This window comes from Leptosomus discolor, chromosome 25 (genome assembly GCF_034619465.1).
Source record: "Leptosomus discolor isolate bLepDis1 chromosome 25, bLepDis1.hap2, whole genome shotgun sequence".
In the NCBI taxonomy this organism is placed as follows: domain Eukaryota; kingdom Metazoa; phylum Chordata; class Aves; order Leptosomiformes; family Leptosomidae; genus Leptosomus; species Leptosomus discolor.
Genome location: NC_141415.1, coordinates 6,359,904 through 6,379,094, shown reverse-complemented (window position 1 = coordinate 6,379,094; position 19,191 = coordinate 6,359,904). Strand labels below are relative to the sequence as shown.

At 68.7% G+C, this 19,191-nt stretch overlaps 4 protein-coding genes across 4 annotated transcripts in view; 1 reads left to right on the top strand and 3 right to left on the bottom strand.

Annotated features, from left to right (window-relative positions):
* Positions 1-7,716, bottom strand: part of OSBPL7 (oxysterol binding protein like 7) — a 7,945-nt gene extending 229 nt beyond the window's left edge. Inside the window, 24 exon segments of the mRNA XM_086478187.1 lie at positions 215-337; positions 441-567; positions 670-820; positions 1,562-1,602; positions 1,605-1,705; positions 1,804-1,882; positions 1,979-2,042; positions 2,122-2,222; positions 2,225-2,258; positions 3,735-4,015; positions 4,295-4,385; positions 4,961-5,092; positions 5,177-5,257; positions 5,500-5,624; positions 5,750-5,879; positions 5,989-6,084; positions 6,178-6,243; positions 6,245-6,282; positions 6,383-6,503; positions 6,598-6,717; positions 6,816-6,929; positions 7,055-7,108; positions 7,253-7,375; positions 7,624-7,716. Coding sequence (XP_086334313.1) covers positions 215-337; positions 441-567; positions 670-820; positions 1,562-1,602; positions 1,605-1,705; positions 1,804-1,882; positions 1,979-2,042; positions 2,122-2,222; positions 2,225-2,258; positions 3,735-4,015; positions 4,295-4,385; positions 4,961-5,092; positions 5,177-5,257; positions 5,500-5,624; positions 5,750-5,879; positions 5,989-6,084; positions 6,178-6,243; positions 6,245-6,282; positions 6,383-6,503; positions 6,598-6,717; positions 6,816-6,929; positions 7,055-7,108; positions 7,253-7,375; positions 7,624-7,716 — 2,486 coding nt within the window.
* Positions 7,717-9,750: 2,034 nt separating this feature from the next.
* MRPL10 (mitochondrial ribosomal protein L10) lies at positions 9,751-13,425 on the bottom strand. The gene is made up of 5 exons (XM_086478055.1): positions 13,386-13,425; positions 13,028-13,200; positions 10,522-10,686; positions 10,247-10,391; positions 9,751-10,008 (listed from the first exon to the last, which is right to left on the bottom strand). The coding sequence occupies exons 1-5, from the start codon at positions 13,423-13,425 to the stop codon at positions 9,770-9,772; spliced, it is 762 nt and encodes a 253-aa protein (XP_086334181.1). The 3' UTR covers positions 9,751-9,769.
* A 528-nt stretch (positions 13,426-13,953) lies between these two features.
* LRRC46 (leucine rich repeat containing 46) lies at positions 13,954-17,122 on the top strand. Its single transcript, XM_086478186.1, has 9 exons — positions 13,954-13,984; positions 14,086-14,156; positions 14,289-14,387; positions 14,814-14,860; positions 15,041-15,150; positions 15,778-15,847; positions 16,135-16,298; positions 16,440-16,589; positions 16,992-17,122. The coding sequence occupies exons 1-9, from the start codon at positions 13,954-13,956 to the stop codon at positions 17,120-17,122; spliced, it is 873 nt and encodes a 290-aa protein (XP_086334312.1).
* A 99-nt stretch (positions 17,123-17,221) lies between these two features.
* SCRN2 (secernin 2) lies at positions 17,222-19,191 on the bottom strand. Its single transcript, XM_086477950.1, has 7 exons — positions 19,021-19,191; positions 18,733-18,914; positions 18,435-18,634; positions 18,138-18,353; positions 17,819-17,984; positions 17,495-17,672; positions 17,222-17,380 (listed from the first exon to the last, which is right to left on the bottom strand). The coding sequence occupies exons 1-7, from the start codon at positions 19,189-19,191 to the stop codon at positions 17,222-17,224; spliced, it is 1,272 nt and encodes a 423-aa protein (XP_086334076.1).

Genomic DNA, 19,191 nt, shown 5'->3' with positions numbered 1-19,191 from the left:
TGGGGGGCGGGGGGGTGTGTCACATCTAGGGTGCCATCAGGACCCCCGGGGGGGGGGGTCTCCCCCTACCCTCAGAGCCCCACAGCGCCCTGAGCCACACGGTGCCCCTGTGCCCCACGCAATGCCACGTCCTCCAGCCCTAGGAGACCCCCCCCCACGGCCTCCCCCTGGGGGGTGTGTGTGTGTCCCCCCCCCCGCCCCCCCGGTGCCGGACCTGAAGAACCGAGCCTGGTGCGTGATGTTGTTCTCCTCCATCACCCGGCGCCGGTCCCGCTGCAGCTGCTCGATCTGGCGCTTCTGCGTCTCGGCCGCCGGCACGTTGCCTTCCTCCAGGTACCTGGAGGTGGCGGGGACGGACGACACACATCGGTGTAACGAGCTGGGCAGCCTCAGCGCCGCCTCCCTTCCCCCTCCCCGGGGGTTGGGGTGCTGCTCATCACCGCTGGTCGGGGCGCAGGCGGGTGTCGGTGGAGGGCAGGACTCGCCGCAGCTCAGGCGTGAGCTCGTTCAGCTCCAGGGCGAACTGGGTGAAGCCATAGTTCCTCTCGTGGTCGCGGGGCATGGGGTCTGCGGGGGGGGGGGGCACAGCGCTGAGAAAACACCCCCCCCCCCCCTCGCCCAGGGTGGGGTATCCCCAGCGCAGACACACTCCCCCCCCCCCCCAGGCGCTGGTCCTTACTGCTCTCCAGACGCACTGGCCCGGCGCTGGCCCGCGGTGCAGCCCCTCGTGCCACTTGCCGGCCAGGCGCTCCACCACCGTCCCGCCGCGGCTCAGCACGGCCCCCTGCACCTCGTTGGCCCCCGCGCCCCAGTACCGAGCCTGCGGCCACAGGGGGGCTGGGCGGGGCAGGCGGGGCCAGGGTGGGGCCGTTGGGAAAGGGTGGGGCCTTGAGTGAGGGGCGGGGCCGTCGGGAAAGGGCGGGGCCGTCGGGAAAGGGTGGGGCCGTCGGAAAGGGCGGGGCCACGAGTGATGGGGCGGGGCCATTGGAAAGGGTGGGGCCACGAGTGAGGGGTGGGGCTGCTGGGAAAGGGCGGGGTTGTTGGAAAGGGCAGGGCCACGAGTGATGGGGCGGGGCCACTGGGAAAGGCGGGGCCACTGGGACAGGGCGGGGCCACTGGGAAAGGGCGGGGCCACGAGTGATGGGGCAGGGTCCCTGGGAAAGGACGGGGCCACTGGGAAAGGGCGGGGTCCTGAGTGAGGGGCAGGGCCATTGGAAAAGGGCAGGGCGATTAGGAGAGGATGAGGTCCACAAGCAAGGGGTGGGGCACTGAAAAAGGGTGGGGCCAGCCAAGGGGCGGGGCAACAACATGCAGTGTTTAGCTGAGCACGTGGGCGAAGGGGGCGGGGCCACATCCGAAGGGGTGGGGCCAGGCAACAGGATGCCCAGAAGGGTGGAGTCAGGGGGCATATGGGAGGGTGGAGCTATGGGGTGGGCGGAGCCAGAGACTAAAGGGTGGGGCCAGGGAGGGGCTGGAGGCAGGGAGTAGGCTATGAGAGGCGGAGGCGTGGTGGGGCGGGGCGGGGCTTGGCAGGGCGTGGCAGGGCGGGGGCGGGGCGCACCTTGCAGAAGGTGATCTTGCAGTGGTAGGAGGCATCGCGGTGTTGCGGATCAGCACCTCCCCGTAGTGCTCGATCCAGCGGGGGCCGCTGAGGACGTTGTGGATGCACGTTGTCACCTTGTTCCACTCAAAGTGGTCCCCGGTCCTGCGGGCACCGGCCGCACCGTCGGCTGGGGGAGACGGGCAAGGCGGTGCCGGGGTGAGGGGGGTGGGGGGGTGCCACCCTCCAGGCTGGGGTCTCACCTGGGTAGCTGGACGTTGACGGTGCCCACGGGGACGATCTCCAGGGACTTGCCCCAGAATTTGTTCTTCCACCTCATGTCTGGGGCGGGGGGGTGGGGTGGGGGGGAGGGAGGTGAGACACACACCCCCCCTCAACCCCCTCAATGTGTTCCCCAACCCCCTCCTCAGCGCCCACCTTGCCAAAAGATGAAGTTGTCGGACTCGGCGTGGCAGGCGGAGATAGGGGGGTGGTGACAGACCTGGAAGGGTGGAAGAGGGACATGCCAGCGCCCCATCCGGCTCCGTCCCCGCTGTCCCCGTCCCCGTCCCCGTCCCCACCTGCTCGCTGATGAAGCGGAAGCCGCGGTCGGGCCGGACACACTCGTAGGTCTCGCCCAGCACCGGGTTGAAGGGTTTGCTGCCCGCCCGGTAGTAGGTGAGGCGTAGGCGGACACGGCGAAGGCGGCCACGTAGACCTGTCACCGCAGCCACCACACTGCTGCCACCGGGCTGGGGGTGGGGCACCGCTGTGCTCCGCCCCGTCTGGGGTGTGGCACCCACCGGTCCCTCCCCCCCGGGAGGTGTGTTTTCCCTCGGCTGTGCCCATTATGGGCTGAGCCCCCCGTCGTGTCCCCCAGCCCTATGTCCCCTGAGCACCCCCGTGTCACCCCTTGGCCCCGCGCCCTCCCTGCTCCCACAGCTCCCAAAAGCCCACTGTGTCCCTTAAATCCCCAAGTCCTCCCATGTCTTCAAGATCCCCCGTGTCCCCCCGAGCCCCTCAGGTCCCTCCTGGCCCCGAGCGCCCTGTGTCCCCCAAGTTTCCCTACCCTTGTGGTCCTCAAGCTTCCCCGTGTCCCCTGAGCCCCCTAAATCCTTGAACCCCTCCAAGTCCCACCATGTTCCCCTGAGCTCCTTCTGCGTCCCCAGCCCCTCTGTGTCTGCCAAACCCCAGACCTTCCCAAGCCCCTCATATGTCCCCCACATCCCCCATGACCTCGACCTCCCCATGCCCACCCTGTCCCCAAAGTCCCTTGTGTCCTCGAGTCCCCTTGTCCCCCAAGCTCCCCCTACCCTGTACTCCCCGAGCACCCCCAGCTCCCCTTGCCCAAAAACCCCCCTGAGTCTCCCCAGGTCCCCGTACCCCCAAACCCGCCGAGTCCCCCAAACTCCCGTGAACCCTCACAGCTCCCTTTGCCCCCGAACCCCCCTGAGACCTCCCCAGCTCCCCATGCCCCTGAACTCCTCCAAGCCTCCCCAGCTCCCCTTGTCCCTGAACCCCCCCCGAGCCCCCAAACACCCCTGAGATCCCCCCACCTCCCCATGCCCCTGAACTCCTCCAAGCCTCCCAGCTCCCCTTGCCCCCAAACCCCCCCGAGCCCCCCAAACACCCCTGAACACCCCCAGCTCCCCATGCCCCTGAACTCCTCCAAGCCCCCCCAGCTCCCCTTGCCCCCGAACCCCCCCGAGCCCCCCAAACACCCCTGAGATCCCCCCACCTCCCCATGCCCCTGAACTCCTCCAAGCCTCCGAGCTCCCCTTGCCCCCAAACCCCCCCGAGCCCCCCAAACACCCCTGAGACCCCTCCACCTCCCCATGCCCCTGAACTCCTCCAAGCCCCCCCAGCTCCCCATGCCCCTGAACTCCTCCAAGCCCCCGCAGCTCTCCTTGCTCCCAAACACCCCAAGCCCCCCAAACACCCCTGAACACCCCCAGCTCCCCATGCCCCTGAACTCCTCCAAGCCCCCGCAGCTCCCCTTGCCCCCGAACCCCCCCCCCCCGAGACCCTCCCCAGTTCCCCGTGCCCCCTGAACACCCCTGACCCTCCCCCCCCCCCCAGCTCCCCATGCCCCCGAACTCCCCCGACACCCCCCCCCCCCCCAGCTCCCCATGCCCTCAAACTCCCCCGGGCGCCCCCCAACTCCCTTTGCCCCCGAACCCCCCCCGAGTCTCACCAGGCGCTGCCGGGGGTCCCGGGCGCGGCTGGCGCGGTCCAGCAGCGCGCTATACTCGAGCTCCTCGCAAAGGCGCTGGAGCGTGTTGAGCGGCTCGTTGAGCTGCACGGGCAGCGCCACGCGTGACAGGTCCTTCCCCACGCTGCTCCGCAGGAGCCCCCACAGGCTCACGTCCCCCGGGGGAGCCGGGGGGGCGGGCAAACAGCTCCGCCGCCGCGGGTCCGGTCCCGGTAGCTCCAGCGGCGGCGGCGGCTCCACGGGTATCCCCGGCCCCTCCGCTCCTGCCGGGCACCGGGCGGTTGGGGTGGGAGCTGCAGCCCCCCCCCCCCATCTTCCCTAGGTCCCCTCCCCGGTGTGTGTCCCCCCCACACCGGGCGGTTGGGGTGGGAGCTGCAGCCCCCCTCCCCCCCCCCCCCCCCCCTTCCCTAGGTCCCCTCCCCGGTGTGTGTCCCCCCACACCGGGCGGTTGGGGTGGGAGCTGCAGCCCCCCCCCCCCCCTCCCACCTTCCCTAGGTCCCCTCCCCGGTGCGTCGCCCCCCACACCCCCCCCCCCCCCGTACCTGTCGGGGGGCGGCCCGGCCCCCCCGGTTCGGCCGCGTCCTCGCAGGCGCTGGTGGTGGCTTCGCTGAGGCACGACTCGTCGTCCGAAGGCTGGGGAGGGGCAGGGGACCGTCGGCGGTTTTGGGGGTCCCGGTGGGGAGGGGAAAGGGCTGGGGGTTACCCCACCGGGGGGGTGGTAGGGAGGGCTGTAGCGGGCAGGGCGCCCCCCTGCCCGGGAGAGTGGGACGAGACCTGGGTACGTGGGATGGGCTGGGGGTGGCAGGATGGGGAGGGGGTGGTGGGGACTGGTGGGGCTGCGGGAGTGGGGAGCAGGGGCCAGGGTGGGGGGGACACCGGCAGCACCCAGCCCCCCCCGCTGGGGTCAGAGACTGGAGAGACCCTGAGAGCCTGGAGTGGGGGGGCTGGGGGGGGCTGCACAGGAGAGCGTGGCTGGGGGGGGCATGGGGACCGGCGGGGATACAGGGACTGGAGGGGACACGGGGACCGGGGGGGACACAGGGAGCAGCTCCCGGGCTGGCTAATGTGGGGCGTGGGGATGAGGGAGAGAGAAGGAAGAGATGAACCCACAGCAGGAGGGGGGTGGCGGGGGGGGGGGGGTCTGCAGAGCTGACCCCCCACCCCCTGAGCACAGCCCTACCCCCCCGCCCGAAGCCCCCCCACCCCACCTCGTTCTCAGAAGAGCTGGCGGAGAGGAAGACCTCGCAGGCGTCGAAGAACTCGGTGTGCGAGTCGGCCAGCGAGACGATGCTGCGGTTGGAGAGCTGCTGCTCCCGGCCCTTGGCCGGCAGCGCGTCCGGCTGCGGGGGTACAGCCACTGCCTCAGCCCCCCGACCCCGGTGGGGCTGCCTGGACCCCTCACCCCATCCCAGCTCTGCCCTGACCTCATCGGGGTGCAGCGAGGCGAAGGAGTCCAGGGTGGTGTCGGAGGAGATGGAGAGGGAGTGGAAACGGCGCAGGGTGGCCTGCAGAGGTGGGGGGGTGGGCTGAGCCGAGCCCCCCCCCGCCCCCTCCAGCCTGTCCCCTCCAGCCAGCGTGGGGCTGACGGGGGGTGTGGGGGGGAAATCACACTGCAGATGCCCCCCCGCACCCAGCACCAGGCTGAGACCCCACCAACTCGCTGCACCCATCAGCAACAACCCCCAGACCCCAGCGGCACCCAAAGCCAGGGGCTGCCCGGCCCAGCCCCCCCCCTAGGATCCCTCACCCCGGCGTTGCCGGCACTGCCGGGGCGTGGGGCTGAGCGCCGCCGGTCCAGCGCTTGCCGCATCTCCTCCAGCCGGGCCCTCTCGGCCGTCAGCGCGGCCACCACGCTGCTGAGCGAGCCGTGCACTGCCGGGAGACACGGGCAGGCGGTCAGGCTGCGGCACGGCACCCCGACACCCACCCTACCACCACCGGGACCCCCAGCGGGGTTTAATGCCCCCCCCCCCCCCCCCCCCCTTGCCCCATCCCACCTTTCTGGGCCAGGACCCAGAAGCTCCTCTGCAGCTGGCTGTACTCGGGGGGGAGGCTGAAGGGCAGCTGGCTCTGGGATGGCTCCAGGTAGCGCGAGAGGTTGGGGACAGAGCCGTGCAGGCGGCCCACCTTGGTGGGGGACACACATGGGGGTCAGGGAGGCCCTGGGGTGGGGGGGAGGGGGGGTGTCTCCATCCCCAGGCAGCGGCAGGCAGAGCTCGGCAGGACGCCTGCTCACCCTGCCGATGGTGTCGTCCTTGGCGAAGCTCTGGGTGCACCAGATCTTGGTGGTCCTCCTGCCCTTCTTGGGCCTCTCCGTGGCGGCGGCGGAGGGCTGCCAGGGAAGAGGAGGGGGTTGGAGTCGGACCCTCCCCAGGCAAGGGAAGGGGGCTGCTGGGCGACGCTCAGCCCCGTGTCTCCCGCTCACCTGGCTGCCGGAGATGAGCGGGGCCGAAGGGATGCGGTGCAGGGCCTCCAGGCTCTGCAGCATGGCGGGTCAGCTCCTGCAGCTTCGCCTGGCATTCCGACAGCTCTGCGACGGGCACAGAGCGAGCTCCGTCAGGGAAAGGGGGGACAGGGCATTCCCCCCCCCCCCCTCCCCTGCCCCACACAGCCCCTCCTGCCCCCCTCACCGGCCGAGCAGCGCTCCAGCCCCTCGCTGTCCTTCAGCCAAGCGTTCACCTTGTCCCGGGAGCTGGCGAGGGTGGAGAGGGCAGGGGCGCTGCCCGAGGGCAGGATCCGCGTCCACGGGCCCTGTAGGAGGGGAGAAGGGGCACCACCGGGGCTGCCGTCGGGAGCCCCCGCGCCCGGGCACTGCCTCGCACCGTCACCCCGAGGTGTCACCCACCTGGGCGTTGGTGGGGGTCCTCCCCGCGGGACCCACCCTGGGGCAGGGCTCGGGCCTCTCGCCCTGGTGATGGGAGCAGAGGCTGCTCACCCAGCTCGTAAAGAGCTCCGGGGACTTGATCTGTGGGACAAGGGCAATTTAGGGGGAGGGGGGGACCACAGGACCCAAAGCCCCCAGCCCCATCAAGTCCCAGCCCTGGTCCCAGCCTCCCCCAGCACCTTGAGGTGGTAGATGTTGTCCTCTGTGTCCAGGTCAACTCGCTGCGCCTTCTTGTTGACGGACATGACGGACTGACGGATGTCGATGGCTCCGTGCAGTTTGCCCTTGAGGACCTGGGGGAGCCCGGGGATGCCTGTCAGGGGGGGAAAACCCCCTTCCTCATGGGGGGGGGCACGGGGTTTCGCCCACCCTGAGCCCTTGGGGAAGCTGCACGGACACAGCCCGGCCCCACACTCACGTCCTGGCGCGTGGTGGCGTATTTCAGGATGCCGTTTTCCAGCACAAAGTACCTCTGGGAACAGAGAAGGACAATTTTGGGCGGGGGGGGGGGGGGGGGGGGGAGGGCAGAGTCTGGTCCCTGAAGCCCCCCTGTCCATTGCCCCGGAGCTGGGCATGGCACCAGGGGATGGGTGCCGGTGCCAGCTCTGCCCGTTACCTTGTGCCAGCCCTTCAGGGGCCATTTTCTCTTCTTGAGCAGGTATCCCTCGTGCCGCTGCGGCTCCTGGCCCGGGCTGCCCAGTGCGGGTGGCTCCTCCACCACCTCCCAGCTCTCCGAGCCCTGCCAGGGACCAGGGGTCAGTGTGGGGGTCCCTTGGCACCAGGGGCGGATGGGATGCTCCCCATCTTGTCCTCAGACAAAGATACTTGGTACTCTGGGGGACTGGGCAGCTCCGTATCACCCTTCTTAAAAAGGGGGTGAAGCCCCCCCCAAAGCCCCATGGCACCCCCAGGCCAGCCTGCGTGCACCACTGGGATCCCACTGAGCCCCCCCCCCCCCCCCCCCCACCAACTCAAGAGCCCCCCAACCTGCTGAACGCTGCTGTGCTTCGAAGACACGGTGCTGTTGGAGCGTGACAGGGCCCTTTTCGGAGAGGATGGGTCCTTCTCGTGGCTGCCCATGGCTGGCAAACGGAGGGGGTCCGGGGTGGGGGGGGTGGGCAGGCCAAAACACACCCCCCCCCTCCTGTCAGCGCTGCCGGGCTGGGGGTCCGAGCTCGGCCGTCACGGCCCAAGCGGCGGGAGCTGCTGCGAGGAGGGGACGTCACGTCAGGGAGGCCGGAGAGGGCATCACCCACCCTGCCCAGGGCTCGCCTGCCCTGCCAGACACCCCCATCCCTTCCCCATGTGGGGACAAGGGGGTGGTGGGGAGGGAGGGATCCTCCTGGTGACCCCCCCAAGGAGCAGGGAGCCTCGCACACGATTGCGCCGGGGACCCAGAAGCTTCTGCGTGAGATGGAGCCTTCGACCCGCCCAGCCTTATCTCGCCTTCGCCGCCCAGCGGGTCCGGAGTCCAGCCTCGACACCCCGTTCCCGTCACCCCCCACGGAGTCGGGGCCGCGGGGCAACCCCGCGGGTGGGCACAGCCAGGAGGGTGACCCGGGGTACAGAGACCGGGATCAGCACCGGTCCATCCCGGCACCCCCATCCTCCCCCCCCAAAAAAAACCCGACCCGGCAGGGTGTTCCCTTTGCAATTACAGGAGGGGGAAACTGAGGCATGGGGAAGCTCCCCCCCTCCCCATCCCCGCTTTGCCAGCCCCCCGCCGGGGTACCCAGGCGTCCCGGTCGCCGTTGTACGACAGGTGTTGGGATAACGCTGGGACCGCACCGGCCCCGGTAACGGCGGCACCTCAGCGGGAAGGAGGACGGGGAAAGGGGGGGGGGGACTCCCGCTGCAGCCCGGCCCCCCCCCCCCGCCCTGCGGAAAGCCCCCCCTGAGTGCTGCCAGGGGGGCATGACTGACACCCCCCCGCCCCTCCAACCCGCATAGAAGCGGGGCTCCGCCGGTAACCCCGGGGGTCCCCCGCCGCCCCTTCTGCCTGCAGCCCCCACCGGCGGGGGGGGGGGGGGGGGGGGGCGCAAAGCCCCTGCCTGCTCCGGGCAAGAGCACGGCGGCGGACACGACCCCCGGCAGCAGGGGGGGATAAGCCCCGTCTGGAACCCCCCGAAAGCCCCGGGCGGGGTCCCCGGTGCTCACCTGGGCGGGCGGCGGGCGGGGAGCCGGGGCCGGGGCCGGTCGCATCCTGCCCGGCGGCTGCGGGAACCGGAACACGGAAGGAGGCGGAGGCGTCGGGCCGGAGCCGCTCGGCTCTGCCCCCTGCACCGTGGAGGACCGGAGCCACCAGCACCGGGAACCACCCCCCCCCCCCCCCCCCGCCACCGAACCGGACCCACCCGCGTCCCGAGCACAGACAGACCCGGACACCCCCCCCCCCCCCCCCCCCTCCGGTACGGGGTGAATTGGGGCGGGGGGGTGTGTGTGGGTGTGTGGGGGGGTGTAAATCTCACCCAGGCTGCGCCTGGCTTCGCCCCCCCCCCCCCCCCCAAACCAGCCCCCAGGAAAAGGGCCAACCCCCAAGCTCACCCCACAAGGGGTCCCAGCACCCACACCCCCCCGGGATTTCCCTCGCCCACCCCCCAGCACCGCTCTGCCCTCTGCTGCAGAGGACCCCCGGAGCAGCACCCCCACGGCACTGAGGGGTGGGAACCCCCCCCCCCCCCCCCCCCCGCCCAAATCCATGAGGAGGCCTCCAGTATCGCCACCACCACACAGCTCGCTTTAATGGACAGGCCGGTGAGCCCCAGACACGGCTTGGGCAGCGTTACACCACGCTCCCCTCCTTGTTCCAGAGGGTGGAGGGGCTTGGAGCACCCCACATCCCCCCCCCAAGCGCTGCTGTGGGTCCCTGCTGCGCTCTGCCTCCTCCGGCCGATCCCAGCGACCCCCCCCCCCCCGAAACACAGGGGGGGACGTTCCCAAGCGCCATCGGGCCAAGGGAAGGGCCGGGGCTCTCCGGTGATGCCACAGGACCCTCGGGCCTGCCCCTGGCTGCCCACCCGGCGCCAAATCTTCAACCCCTGACCCCCCCTGCGGACCACAGCCAGCGAGGGAACCCTGCCGGCCAACACACGGGGCCTGGCGGGAGGCCTGGGGTCCAGCACCAGCGAGCCCTTCAGCTCTGGGCCGGGGTGGGCTCAGCCGGGCTCCCAGTCTCCCCAGTCTGCAGGCGGTGGATGTGCTGGTCCAGGAGAGCCGTGAGGTGCGCGGAGCCGCGCTGGAGCAGGGAGGACGTCTGGGAGGGCAGGAGGGCCAGGGCACCCACCGTCTGCCCCTGGGTGACCTCCAGCGAGGGCAGCTTGGCGAAGTTCTCCACTCCCCGCTTGCTCAGGATGGTGTCGTCGATGCAGGCGCCTGGAAGGAGAGGAGCAGGGCTGAGGGCGGGCCACGGGGGGCCGCAGCCCTTTCGGTTTTCCAAGGAAAAGGCTCACTGACGCAGGCAGGACTCCCCCTCCCCGCCTCACCATCCATCCCCTCGTTTGACCAGACCCGCTGGCCACCCGGCAGACACAGCGGGGACACCACCGGAGGGAGCACCTCTCCCCAGTGCAGGACTGGGGGTGGGGGAACACGACACTGGGAAGGCCCTCACCCAGAAGGTTGACCTGGGGCACTCCCTTCAGCACCCGCAGCATCTCCTTCACCTTCACTTCGGGGCTCACCAGGAGGATATTGCGCGCCACGAAGAGAGGGAGGAGATTCTTGTACTTGGACTGGGACAGCACTGGTCTGACAATCTGGGGGGAAAACAGCTCTTAAACCGCAGCTTTTCACCCCAACAGGCACCGCGCGGTCATCCCAGCTCTCACTCCCCCCCCCGCCCCCTCGCCCCCCCACCAGGAGCTGCCCCGGCAGCTCTGCCCCTACCTCGTTCAGGACGAACTTGACCTCGATGTTGTGTTTGCGGAGGTAAAACCTCATCAGCACCACGTCCTCGTCGGGCATGGAGTTGTAGTGACAGACGGCGACCATCCGATTGTCCCGGAACACCTCCTCCACCTGCCGCCGCAGCAGCCGGGCGTAACCGTTGTCCTGAAGGGAAGAGAGCGGCGACCGGGTGGCGGAGGGAGCGGCTGCTGCTTCCCCCGGCTCCGACCCTGCAGACGGACCTGCTGCCGTGAGGGGCTGCCCCTGATCCCGAGAGGAGGCCGCCTCGGATCCTGAGAGGCTGCTCCGGGATGCCGAGAGGAGGCTGCCCGCGATGCTGAGAGGCCACCTCGGATCCCGAGAGGCTGCCCCGGGATCAAGAGAGGCTGCTCCGGGATCCCGAGAGGCCGTCCCCGATCCCGAGAGGCTGCTCCGGATCAAGAGGGGCCGCCGCCCCGGGATCAAGAGGGGAGGCCGCCCCGGGATCAAGAGGGGAGGCCGCCCCGGGATCAAGAGAGGCTGCTCCGGGATCAAGAGGGGAGGCCGCCCCGGGATCAAGAGGGGAGGCCGCCCTGGGATCAAGAGGGGAGGCCGCCCCGGGATCAAGAGGGGAGGCCGCCCCGGGATCACGAGGGGAGGCTGCCCCCGATCCCGAGAGGCCACCTCGGCTCGGGACTCACCCGGTTCCCAGCCCTGGGATCCCCCGTTGGGGCATCTCCCACCCCCCCACCCACCCCACCCCGAAGAAGAGCAGCCAACACCCCGCCGAGCGCTCGCCCAGCCAGGCCAACCCGGGGCAGGGACGTCCCAGGGGGCTGTCCCACACCCCGGGGGGGGCTGTCCCACACCCCGGGGGGGGGCTGCTGCCCCCATGCCAAATCCCCGCGGCAAAGCACACGCCAGGGGGTGACGGGGGGGTCGCCATCACGACAAACTTCTCTCCACCGGGGCAGAGAACCCGGCACTTCTGCGCTGCAGCGCGGGGGGCACAGGGGATGGCTCCTCCTGAGGGGCTTCAGAGTTACACCAAAATTCAGCATTTTTATATCCTTTTTCTGCAAAGTCACAATCTTTAACATATTTTAACATAAGCGTGCGTGTTATGCCCGCTATTAACGTTGACATTTACAAGGATTGGTCCACTCTATTAAATCACTTTATTAATATTCCTATACTAATATAATCATTGGTCATTTTACTGATCAACATCTCTGATATACAGAGGATTTTGGGAGGATGGGTGAGATACAGAGGACATACATTAGGATGGGGAGGATGGGAGAGTCTTCACAGCAACATTCCTTTGTTTCTGTGGCTCCATCCCATAAGATAATGATCTGAGAATGTACAATTTCACTCCCTGTACCTGTCTCCCTGCCTCCCCGTTCTGGACAATTTCACAACCCGCAGCAGCTTTAGCTTTGGCCATCTTTGTAAGGCAGCATCTGCTGTCTCTGAGCATGAGGGAGGTTTTGTGTATTTCTTACCATCCCGTAAATTGATTGCATCAGGAAACCAATACAAGACGTTAGTCGTTCATTAAAAACAATTGAGTTGTTCATTAAGAGCAATTCATTATCAATGAAAAGTAATTATCTCTTCAAAATTCAGACCCTGATGATAACCGGGGTGCAAAACCACTCGCTCTCCTCGCACACCTGTAATAAAGAATGGCTAACTGGCTTTTAGAAAGCTGGCTTTTAGAAAAGAGCTGCTGCCCAGCCTTTAGAGCCAGGGGGGGAGGCTGATCCGAACCTGCCCTCCCGCCCAGACCCGTTGCCGACTGACACACACGGCAAAGATCAGGAGGCAGCAGGACCCGCCGAGCGCAGGACACCGGGGGGGATCCTCCCGTCACACTGGGGGGGGATCCTCCCGTCACACTGGGGGGGGATCCTCCCGTCACACTGGGGGGGGATCCTCCCGTCACACCGGGGGGGGGGGGGGGGAAGGATCCTCCCGTCACACCGGGGAGGGGGGGGGGGGGAAGGATCCTCCCGTCACACGGGGGAGGGGGGGGGGCTCCTCCCGTCACACCGGGGGAGCTCAGGGAACACACAGGACCGAGCAGGAGAGACGGGGAGGGCAGCGAGCAAGAGCTGGGTCTGCGAGCTGGGAAAGGCCCAGGATGGGGCAGGGCAGGCGCCACAGGACAAGTTCAACAGTTCCGCCCCGAGGAAGACTCGGACCTTCATCCCCAACGACCACCAAGGGGGGGGCGTAACTTGGGCGGGCTGAGGCGGGACTGTGGGAGGAACTGATGGTCATGAATTCCTGGGAATAATGAGAATGACCCAACCTTTGCTTGGAAATGTAATGAATAAAGATGAAAGCTGTAAACAGAAGGCCAGAATCCCAGCGCTTGGGCGCGCAGGGATGGAAGGAGCCAATCCCTGTGCTGCCCAGTGCCCCAGTAAAGAATCCCTGCTGGAGGACGCTGAGTTGTTATGGAGTTTTCTCGGCTTCACACTGAGGCCCCACGCCGGCCCCACGCCAGAAAATTTACCTCCTCGGACGCTTCTTTCCCGGGGCGGGGCAGGCAGCGCGGCGGGACGGCCGGCCGGGGCGGCACGTACTCAGTCACGGCCATCAGCTTCTGGCGCTGGAAGTGCATGGCCTTCCAGTGCCGGGTGACCGCCTTGGAGCCGCGGCGGACGAGCTGCAGGGCGGGCAACCAGCCTGCGGAGAGAAGGCCCAGCGGGAAGCGCTCAGGGCCGGCCCCAGGCCTCCGGGGCCCCGTGGCGGCGGGGAAGGCCGGGCCGGGCCGCACGCATGCCCCGCCCCGCCAGGCCACGGCTCGGCATCACCGCCCGCCCCCGCCCGAGCCCCGCGGAGACGCCCGGCCCCGGTGAGCAGCCCCTCACCCCGCCGCCATGGCGTTCGGCCCCCGCTCAGCGCCGCCATCTTTGCCGCGGGAGCGCAAAGGCTTGTGGGGAGGCGGAGGACACGCCCCCCCTCCCCGCGGTACGCATGCGCCAAGAGGACGAGCGGCGTCGGCGCGGAGAGGCAGCGTCCTCCGCCCCGCCCCTTCCGGCGCCGCCCGTCTCCTAGCAACGGGCACGCTGCGGCCTGCGGCCCCCGCCGGCACCAGGGTCCCTGTGCCCCCGACCACGGCCTTGCCCCAGCCCGGGGGTCCCTGTGCCCCCCCCAGCCCGGGGGGGCTGGTCCCGGGGACCCTCCCCGGCCCCAGCTCGGGGGTTCCAGCCGCATGGTTCCCCCAGGCCCTGGGGTCTCTCTGCCCCAGCTGAGGGCCCCAGTGCTGATCCCCGCCAGCCCAGTCCTGTTCCCACCGACCCCGCCAGCCCGCAGGTTTCTGCCGGCCATTGCCTCGGCACCCTCCCCCTTGCAGAGAGCAGTGGGGCCAGCCCAGCCCCCACAACACACCCACCCAAGGGCCCAAGAAGGGGCAAGGACCAAAGTCACCCCCCCGCCATGGCTGGGCAGGAGGACGCCCTGCCTAGGGGTGAGCGAGCTATTGCGGGGCCTGTTCACGCGTCAGCCTGGGAGGGTACGGGGAGGCTGCACCCTGCTAGCCCAGGCCCCGTCACCCTGCGTTTCCCACAGGCCGTGAGCAGACGTCCCCCGGGGTGACCCTCACCGACAGCCTCATCGCCACGAGGGACCCGCCTCGGCCGGTGGAGCCCCCGCGCCCAGAGAGCCCGTGAGGATCCGCAACAGAGCCCACCTTCACCACCCAGGCTGGCAGGGAGGGGGTGTCTGGGAACAAAGGACACCCTGAGCACCCCCTTTCCTCTAGATCCGCGGAGCTGCTGTCCCCCTCAACCCTCCGCTTGGACCGGGAGAACATCTCCGCTATCGGGAAGCTCCAGAGCCTGCAGGAGATCCACAGCCTCTACCTGCAGCAGGTAAGGCACGATGGCGGGGGTGGGACAGCGGAGATCAGCCCTGCTCCTTCAGGTAAAGCCCTCCTCGGGGCGACCACAAACACACCCCCAGCTCTGCTCCAGAGTTTTGCCTCCCCTCACGGCCAGAGGGGCTGGCAGCACCCCCCTCCGATGACAGAATTCAAGCGAGGGTCTGGCATCAGCCATTCGGTGCTTTTCAAACCCGCATGAGGAGCCTTGGGGTCCTCCTGAACCCTGCCGGGCTCTCCGTGCCGTCACGGCCCCATACCCTCTCCATAAAGCTCCTGTGGCAGTGGTGGGACGTCATGTTGCCCCTGTGGGGTTGGAGAAGTCCCGGGATGCTCCCAAAATCTGATTTTTCATGCAGTAAAACCCCAGGTTTGTTTTTGTTTTTATTTTATTTTGTTTTGTTTTTTTTTTCCCCAGAACCAAATTGAGAAGATCGAGAATCTGGGCTGCTTCCCCAACCTGCGGTACGGGCACCTCCTGCCCCCAAGGAGATGGCTTTCCATGGTCAGAGGAAAGCAGGGCTCCTTCCTTCCCTTGGAAAAGCCGGGGAGGGGGTTCAACTCGCAGCCCCTAACAGCCTGATGCCGCTGGCTCTGACCCTGGGGGCCGTGGCATCCCCCCCCTGCCCTCCCTGTGCTCTGCAGGTTCCTCTCCCTGGCTGGAAACCGCATCCGCAGGGTGGAGAACCTGCAGCCCCTGCGGCACCTGCTCGTCCTGGACTTGTCCCACAACCAGATACAGACGCTGGACCCAGGTGGGAGGCAGGAACGGGTCCGGACGTGGCCTGGGTCTGTCCGAGAGGTGCTTCGGGTACCGAGGAAAAGCCGGCAGACCCTTGGTCCAGGCTCTGCCAGGGCCTCTGGCCCTCAGATCCCAAGTAGAGCCACCCTGGGGCTCGCCTGGGAGAACCCCAGAGGAGTTTTGTGGCCAGGTTGGAGCCGTCCCTTCCGCTGGGTGTCTGCTTCCACCTCGTGTCCTGCTTCGGCAGAACGGGTCGCGCTTGGGGATTCCAACCCTGGAGCAAAGCTGCTCCAGCCCTGACAACCCCCTGGTGCATCTTCCAGCTGGCTCCTCCCGTGGGTGATTTTTTTGGGCCAGAGCAGGGAGGGACAGAGGGATAATATCTCTCTCCCTTCCTCTGTAGCGATGAAAGAGGGCCTGGGAAGGGGAAACCCCTCAGTTCTCACCCGGGAATGTGTGCAACACACGTTCCTGCCCTCCCTGCCTCAGTTTCCCCAGCTGTGAGGTGAGAGGCTCCGCGCTCTGTCGCCTCAGGGGGGGATGAAGAGCTGTGGTAGACGAGGGGTGCGGGGGGGCTGGGCAGACAGAGGGGCTCAGGTCCCATCTCAGCCCCTTTCTGCCTCCCCTTTGATCCCTGCAGACGAGCTGCCCCGCAGCCTCCGGCTCCTCGACTTAACGGGAAACGATTGCACCCACCAGCCGGGATACAGGTGGGTCAGGGGAGCCGGAGGAGGGGGGGGGACACACCAAGTCCCCCAAACCACGCGAGCCCCTCGGCAGGGCACAGCCCCCTCCCCCAATATCAAATACAGCCTGGTGTTCACCCCCCCAACCCACCCCCCCCCCCCCGAAATCTGAATCTCTGCCCAGGTCAGGCTGCAGGGAGCAGTGCCGGGGGGGGTATGGTGGTTAGGGGGGGTACCCCAAAGCGCTCGCAGCCCCGAGGCGATGCCGTGGGGCAGGGGAACTGTCTGCTCTTCCTTCGGGGTGCTCGCAGGGAGCTGGTGGGGGGAGCCCTGCCCCACCTCCTGCAGCTGGATGCCCAGCCCCTCCGTGGCAGCGTGGCCGAGGAAGAGGAGGAAGGAGGCTCTTCCAGCAGCGAGGATGAAGATGACGACGAGCCGCTCTCTGAGCCCAGCGGCCCTTTCACTGCAGACAAAGGTGCCCAGACGGACGTGTCGCACGCTTGGGGGGGTCCAGCAGGCTGGTCCCTCTGTCCCCAAGGCGGGCGGGAGCGGCAGGGAGCTCAGGTGGCCGTGCCAGGTCTCCCGTAATTCATCTCCCTCCCTCTGTCCACGGCAGATTTCTTTGCGGATCTGCACCAGGAGCTGGCCGGGCACTCGCGGCAGAGGCGGAGGGAAGCCCTGGAGGAACACCGGAGCCGTCTGGAAGAACTGGAGGAGCTGCGGGAGCGTCGGGATCTGCTGCTGCCTCCTGCACCGCTGAGCCCAGGCAGGGAGGGAGCAGCCTGCCCCCCGTGCCCCAGGCGGTCTCAGCCCTGTCCCCAAGCAAAGCTGGCGACGAGGCTGCCACCCCTGCCAGGAACCAGGGGGCAGCCCCAGCGAGCTCTCGGCGGGAGCCAGCCCCACACCACAGCTCTGGAGGAGGAGACCCGTGCCAAAGGAGCAAGAAATACGCCGTTACCCCAAATACCCCGCGCCGGCACGGCACCGCGGGGTTGGGATTAAAGCCTCTTTATTCCTACAGCAATTCGCCTGTCGGCCACGGAGCCCCCAGCCCCACGGCCAGCCCGGGCAGCTCCGCCTGAGGGTGGGAAAAGACACACAGGGCGGCGGGCAGGGCTCCAAATCCCGCGCCGGTGTCCTTCTCCTTCCCTCCGCGCCCACGTTTCAGGCCACCTCTCAAAAGTACCCATTCCACCGGGGCGAGTGAGGGGGCTGGAGGCTCCGCGCCCCCAGGCAGGGCTGGAGATGCTGGTGGAGCCGTTCCCCAGTCGGCGGCGGATCCGCGGCGGGAGGAGATGAGGAACCAGGGTCAGGCACCGGGAAGGTTTTCTCATCCCCTACCCACGAGCGATGCCGGGGGGGGCGGGGGGGAGCTGAGCCCACCTGCCTGCGTGGGGTTTACGGGTAAAACTTCATCTCTGCCTCCACGCAGTCGAAGAAGAGGTCGGCCAGCTCCTCCGGGCAGGGGGCCACCATCCCCCCCAGCAGCGCGTTCATCCCCTCCAGGCCCTGCTTCTCCAGGTCCCGCAGCGTCTGCAGGAGCTTCTGACCCTGCTCCTGGGGGGATGTCGAGGAGGGAGGAGAGCGGAGACCCCCTCAGGAACATCCCAGAGAGGGGAGGGGTGGGGGGGGGGCGTAGAACGAGGGCAGCTGGGGAAGGGTCTGGGGTACCTGGTCCCTCTCCATCAGCTCCAGCGCCGCCTGATGCCGGCGGTAAAGCTCGTGGCGCCGATCGACGGCGCGCTGGAACCGCGGGATCTGCTTGGCGGGGTCGTCGTGGAAGGTGGGAGATGTCACCTGCGGCGCGGGCTTGAGGCCGGCCACGAAGACAAAGGGCTTGAAGACGGACCTGCCGGAGAGGAGCACCGGGGCCCTGGGACCGGCCAGCGCTGGGGGGACGGCCACTGCACCCCCTGGGGGACGCTCAGCCCGGGGCACGGCTCTGCCTCGTCCCCGTCACTCCCGGAGCGGGGCTGTCCCCACCGGCGTCCTCACCTGGAGGGGTCAGGGGTGGCCGTGAAGAAGTGGACGCAGGGCAAGGCGGGGTCCCGGGGCAGCACGGACACCATGCTGCCCGCCGTGCGGAACCCCTCCGAGTCCACGCAGATCCCGCTGGCCTTGTCCCGCAGGATGGTCATGAAGGTCTCCGCCGTGATGTGACCTGAGGGGCACGGCGGAGCCACCACGTCACCGCCAGCGGCTCGGCCGCGGCTCCCCCAGGGAGCGCGGAGAGGCCGGGGTGAGCCGTGGGCGGCCATCCCCGTCCCCGTCCCCTGTCCCCGTCCCCATCCCCTGTCCCTGTCCCCATCCCCACCCGCGTGCTGGCGCAGCAGCTCCTTGCCGGCGCGGTACCGGGCCTTGGCAGCCTCCATGCGGGCGGGCGGGTGCGTCGGGGAGAAGACCTCGGCGAAGCTGAACTCGCCGTCGCCGCTCCACCAGCCCTGGCCGCGGGCTCGCTGCCGCAGCCCCCCGTGCTCGGCCGTGATCTCCTTCCCGATGCTGAGCTGGTTGGAGATGTTGCGGCTGCCCTCTGCGAAAGCCGCGGAGGGGTCAGGCTGGGGCTGAGGGGACACGGCTCCCCGTCCTCCCAGTACAACCAGTGCCTGCTCACCTTGGATGCGTTGGGCTGCCCAGTACCGGCCGGCCGTCTCCAGCACCCAGGCCTCGGCACGGTCAGCCAGCAGGAAGGTGTTGTGGTAGACGAAGGGCACCGGCTCCTCCTTGCAGCTCCCTCCCTGGCCGTAGCGCTCCAGCAACGCCGCCATCACCTCCAGGGCCTCCCGGGCAGAGCTGCCCCGCTCCAAACCCAGCCTGCCGCACCGGCAGCACCCCGTGGGCCGGCGGTGGGGGACAGCGCGGGGCGGCCGGGGCAGGGGAGGGGACACACACACACACGACACGGTCCTCACCTCACCAGGTCCATCCCCAGCAGCGCCTCGTCCTCCCCCAGGGGCTCACGGGTCCAGACGCCCTCGTTGCCCACGCAGACGCCGTGTTCGTTGGCGCCCATCTCGGCCCCCCACAGCCAGGCGGGACGGCTCAGCACCACCGCATGGGTCCTCTCCGCCTGCTCGATCTCCAGGTAGGTGCACTGGGCGAGGGGACACGGGGACACAAAGCGGGGCAGGGGCGGGCTGAGACCTGGCGCATTCGGCGCACCGTCCCCTGCAGCCACCCTGGCCCCAGCACAGTCTCACCTGGACTTTGTCCCCGGGACGGTGGACGGCAGCGGGGACGTAGACAACCTCCTGGACCTCGTGGCGCGGCCGGTCGGCGTTCTTGCCGAAGACGACGGCAGGCGCCGCGGTGTGCGGCGGCAACGCCACGAAGCAGTCGCAGGACGAGGGCGCGGGATCCTGCCCCGCCAT

Bases quoted from the DNA above. Each gene is read 5' to 3' on its own strand.
- LRRC46 (XM_086478186.1), top strand. From the start codon at position 13,954: ATGGCTGGGCAGGAGGACGCCCTGCCTAGGG. The intron at 14,861-15,040 runs GTACGGGCACCT...TGTGCTCTGCAG, and splicing joins GGCTGCTTCCCCAACCTGCG to GTTCCTCTCCCTGGCTGGAA. The intron at 15,848-16,134 runs GTGGGTCAGGGG...GGGTGCTCGCAG, and splicing joins ACCCACCAGCCGGGATACAG to GGAGCTGGTGGGGGGAGCCC.
- MRPL10 (XM_086478055.1), bottom strand. From the start codon at position 13,425: ATGGCGGCGCTGAGCGGGGGCCGAACGCCATGGCGGCGGG. The intron at 13,201-13,385 runs GTGAGGGGCTGC...TTCTCTCCGCAG, and splicing joins CCGAACGCCATGGCGGCGGG to GCTGGTTGCCCGCCCTGCAG. The intron at 10,392-10,521 runs GTAGGGGCAGAG...TTTTCCCCCCAG, and splicing joins TCAAGTTCGTCCTGAACGAG to ATTGTCAGACCAGTGCTGTC.
- SCRN2 (XM_086477950.1), bottom strand. From the start codon at position 19,191: ATGGCGGGGCAGGATCCCGCGCCCTCGTCCTGCGACTGCTTCGTGGCG. The intron at 17,985-18,137 runs GTGGGGATGGGG...CGTGCCCCTCAG, and splicing joins GCTGCTGCGCCAGCACGCGG to GTCACATCACGGCGGAGACC. The intron at 17,673-17,818 runs GTGAGGACGCCG...CCTCTCCGGCAG, and splicing joins GCCACCCCTGACCCCTCCAG to GTCCGTCTTCAAGCCCTTTG.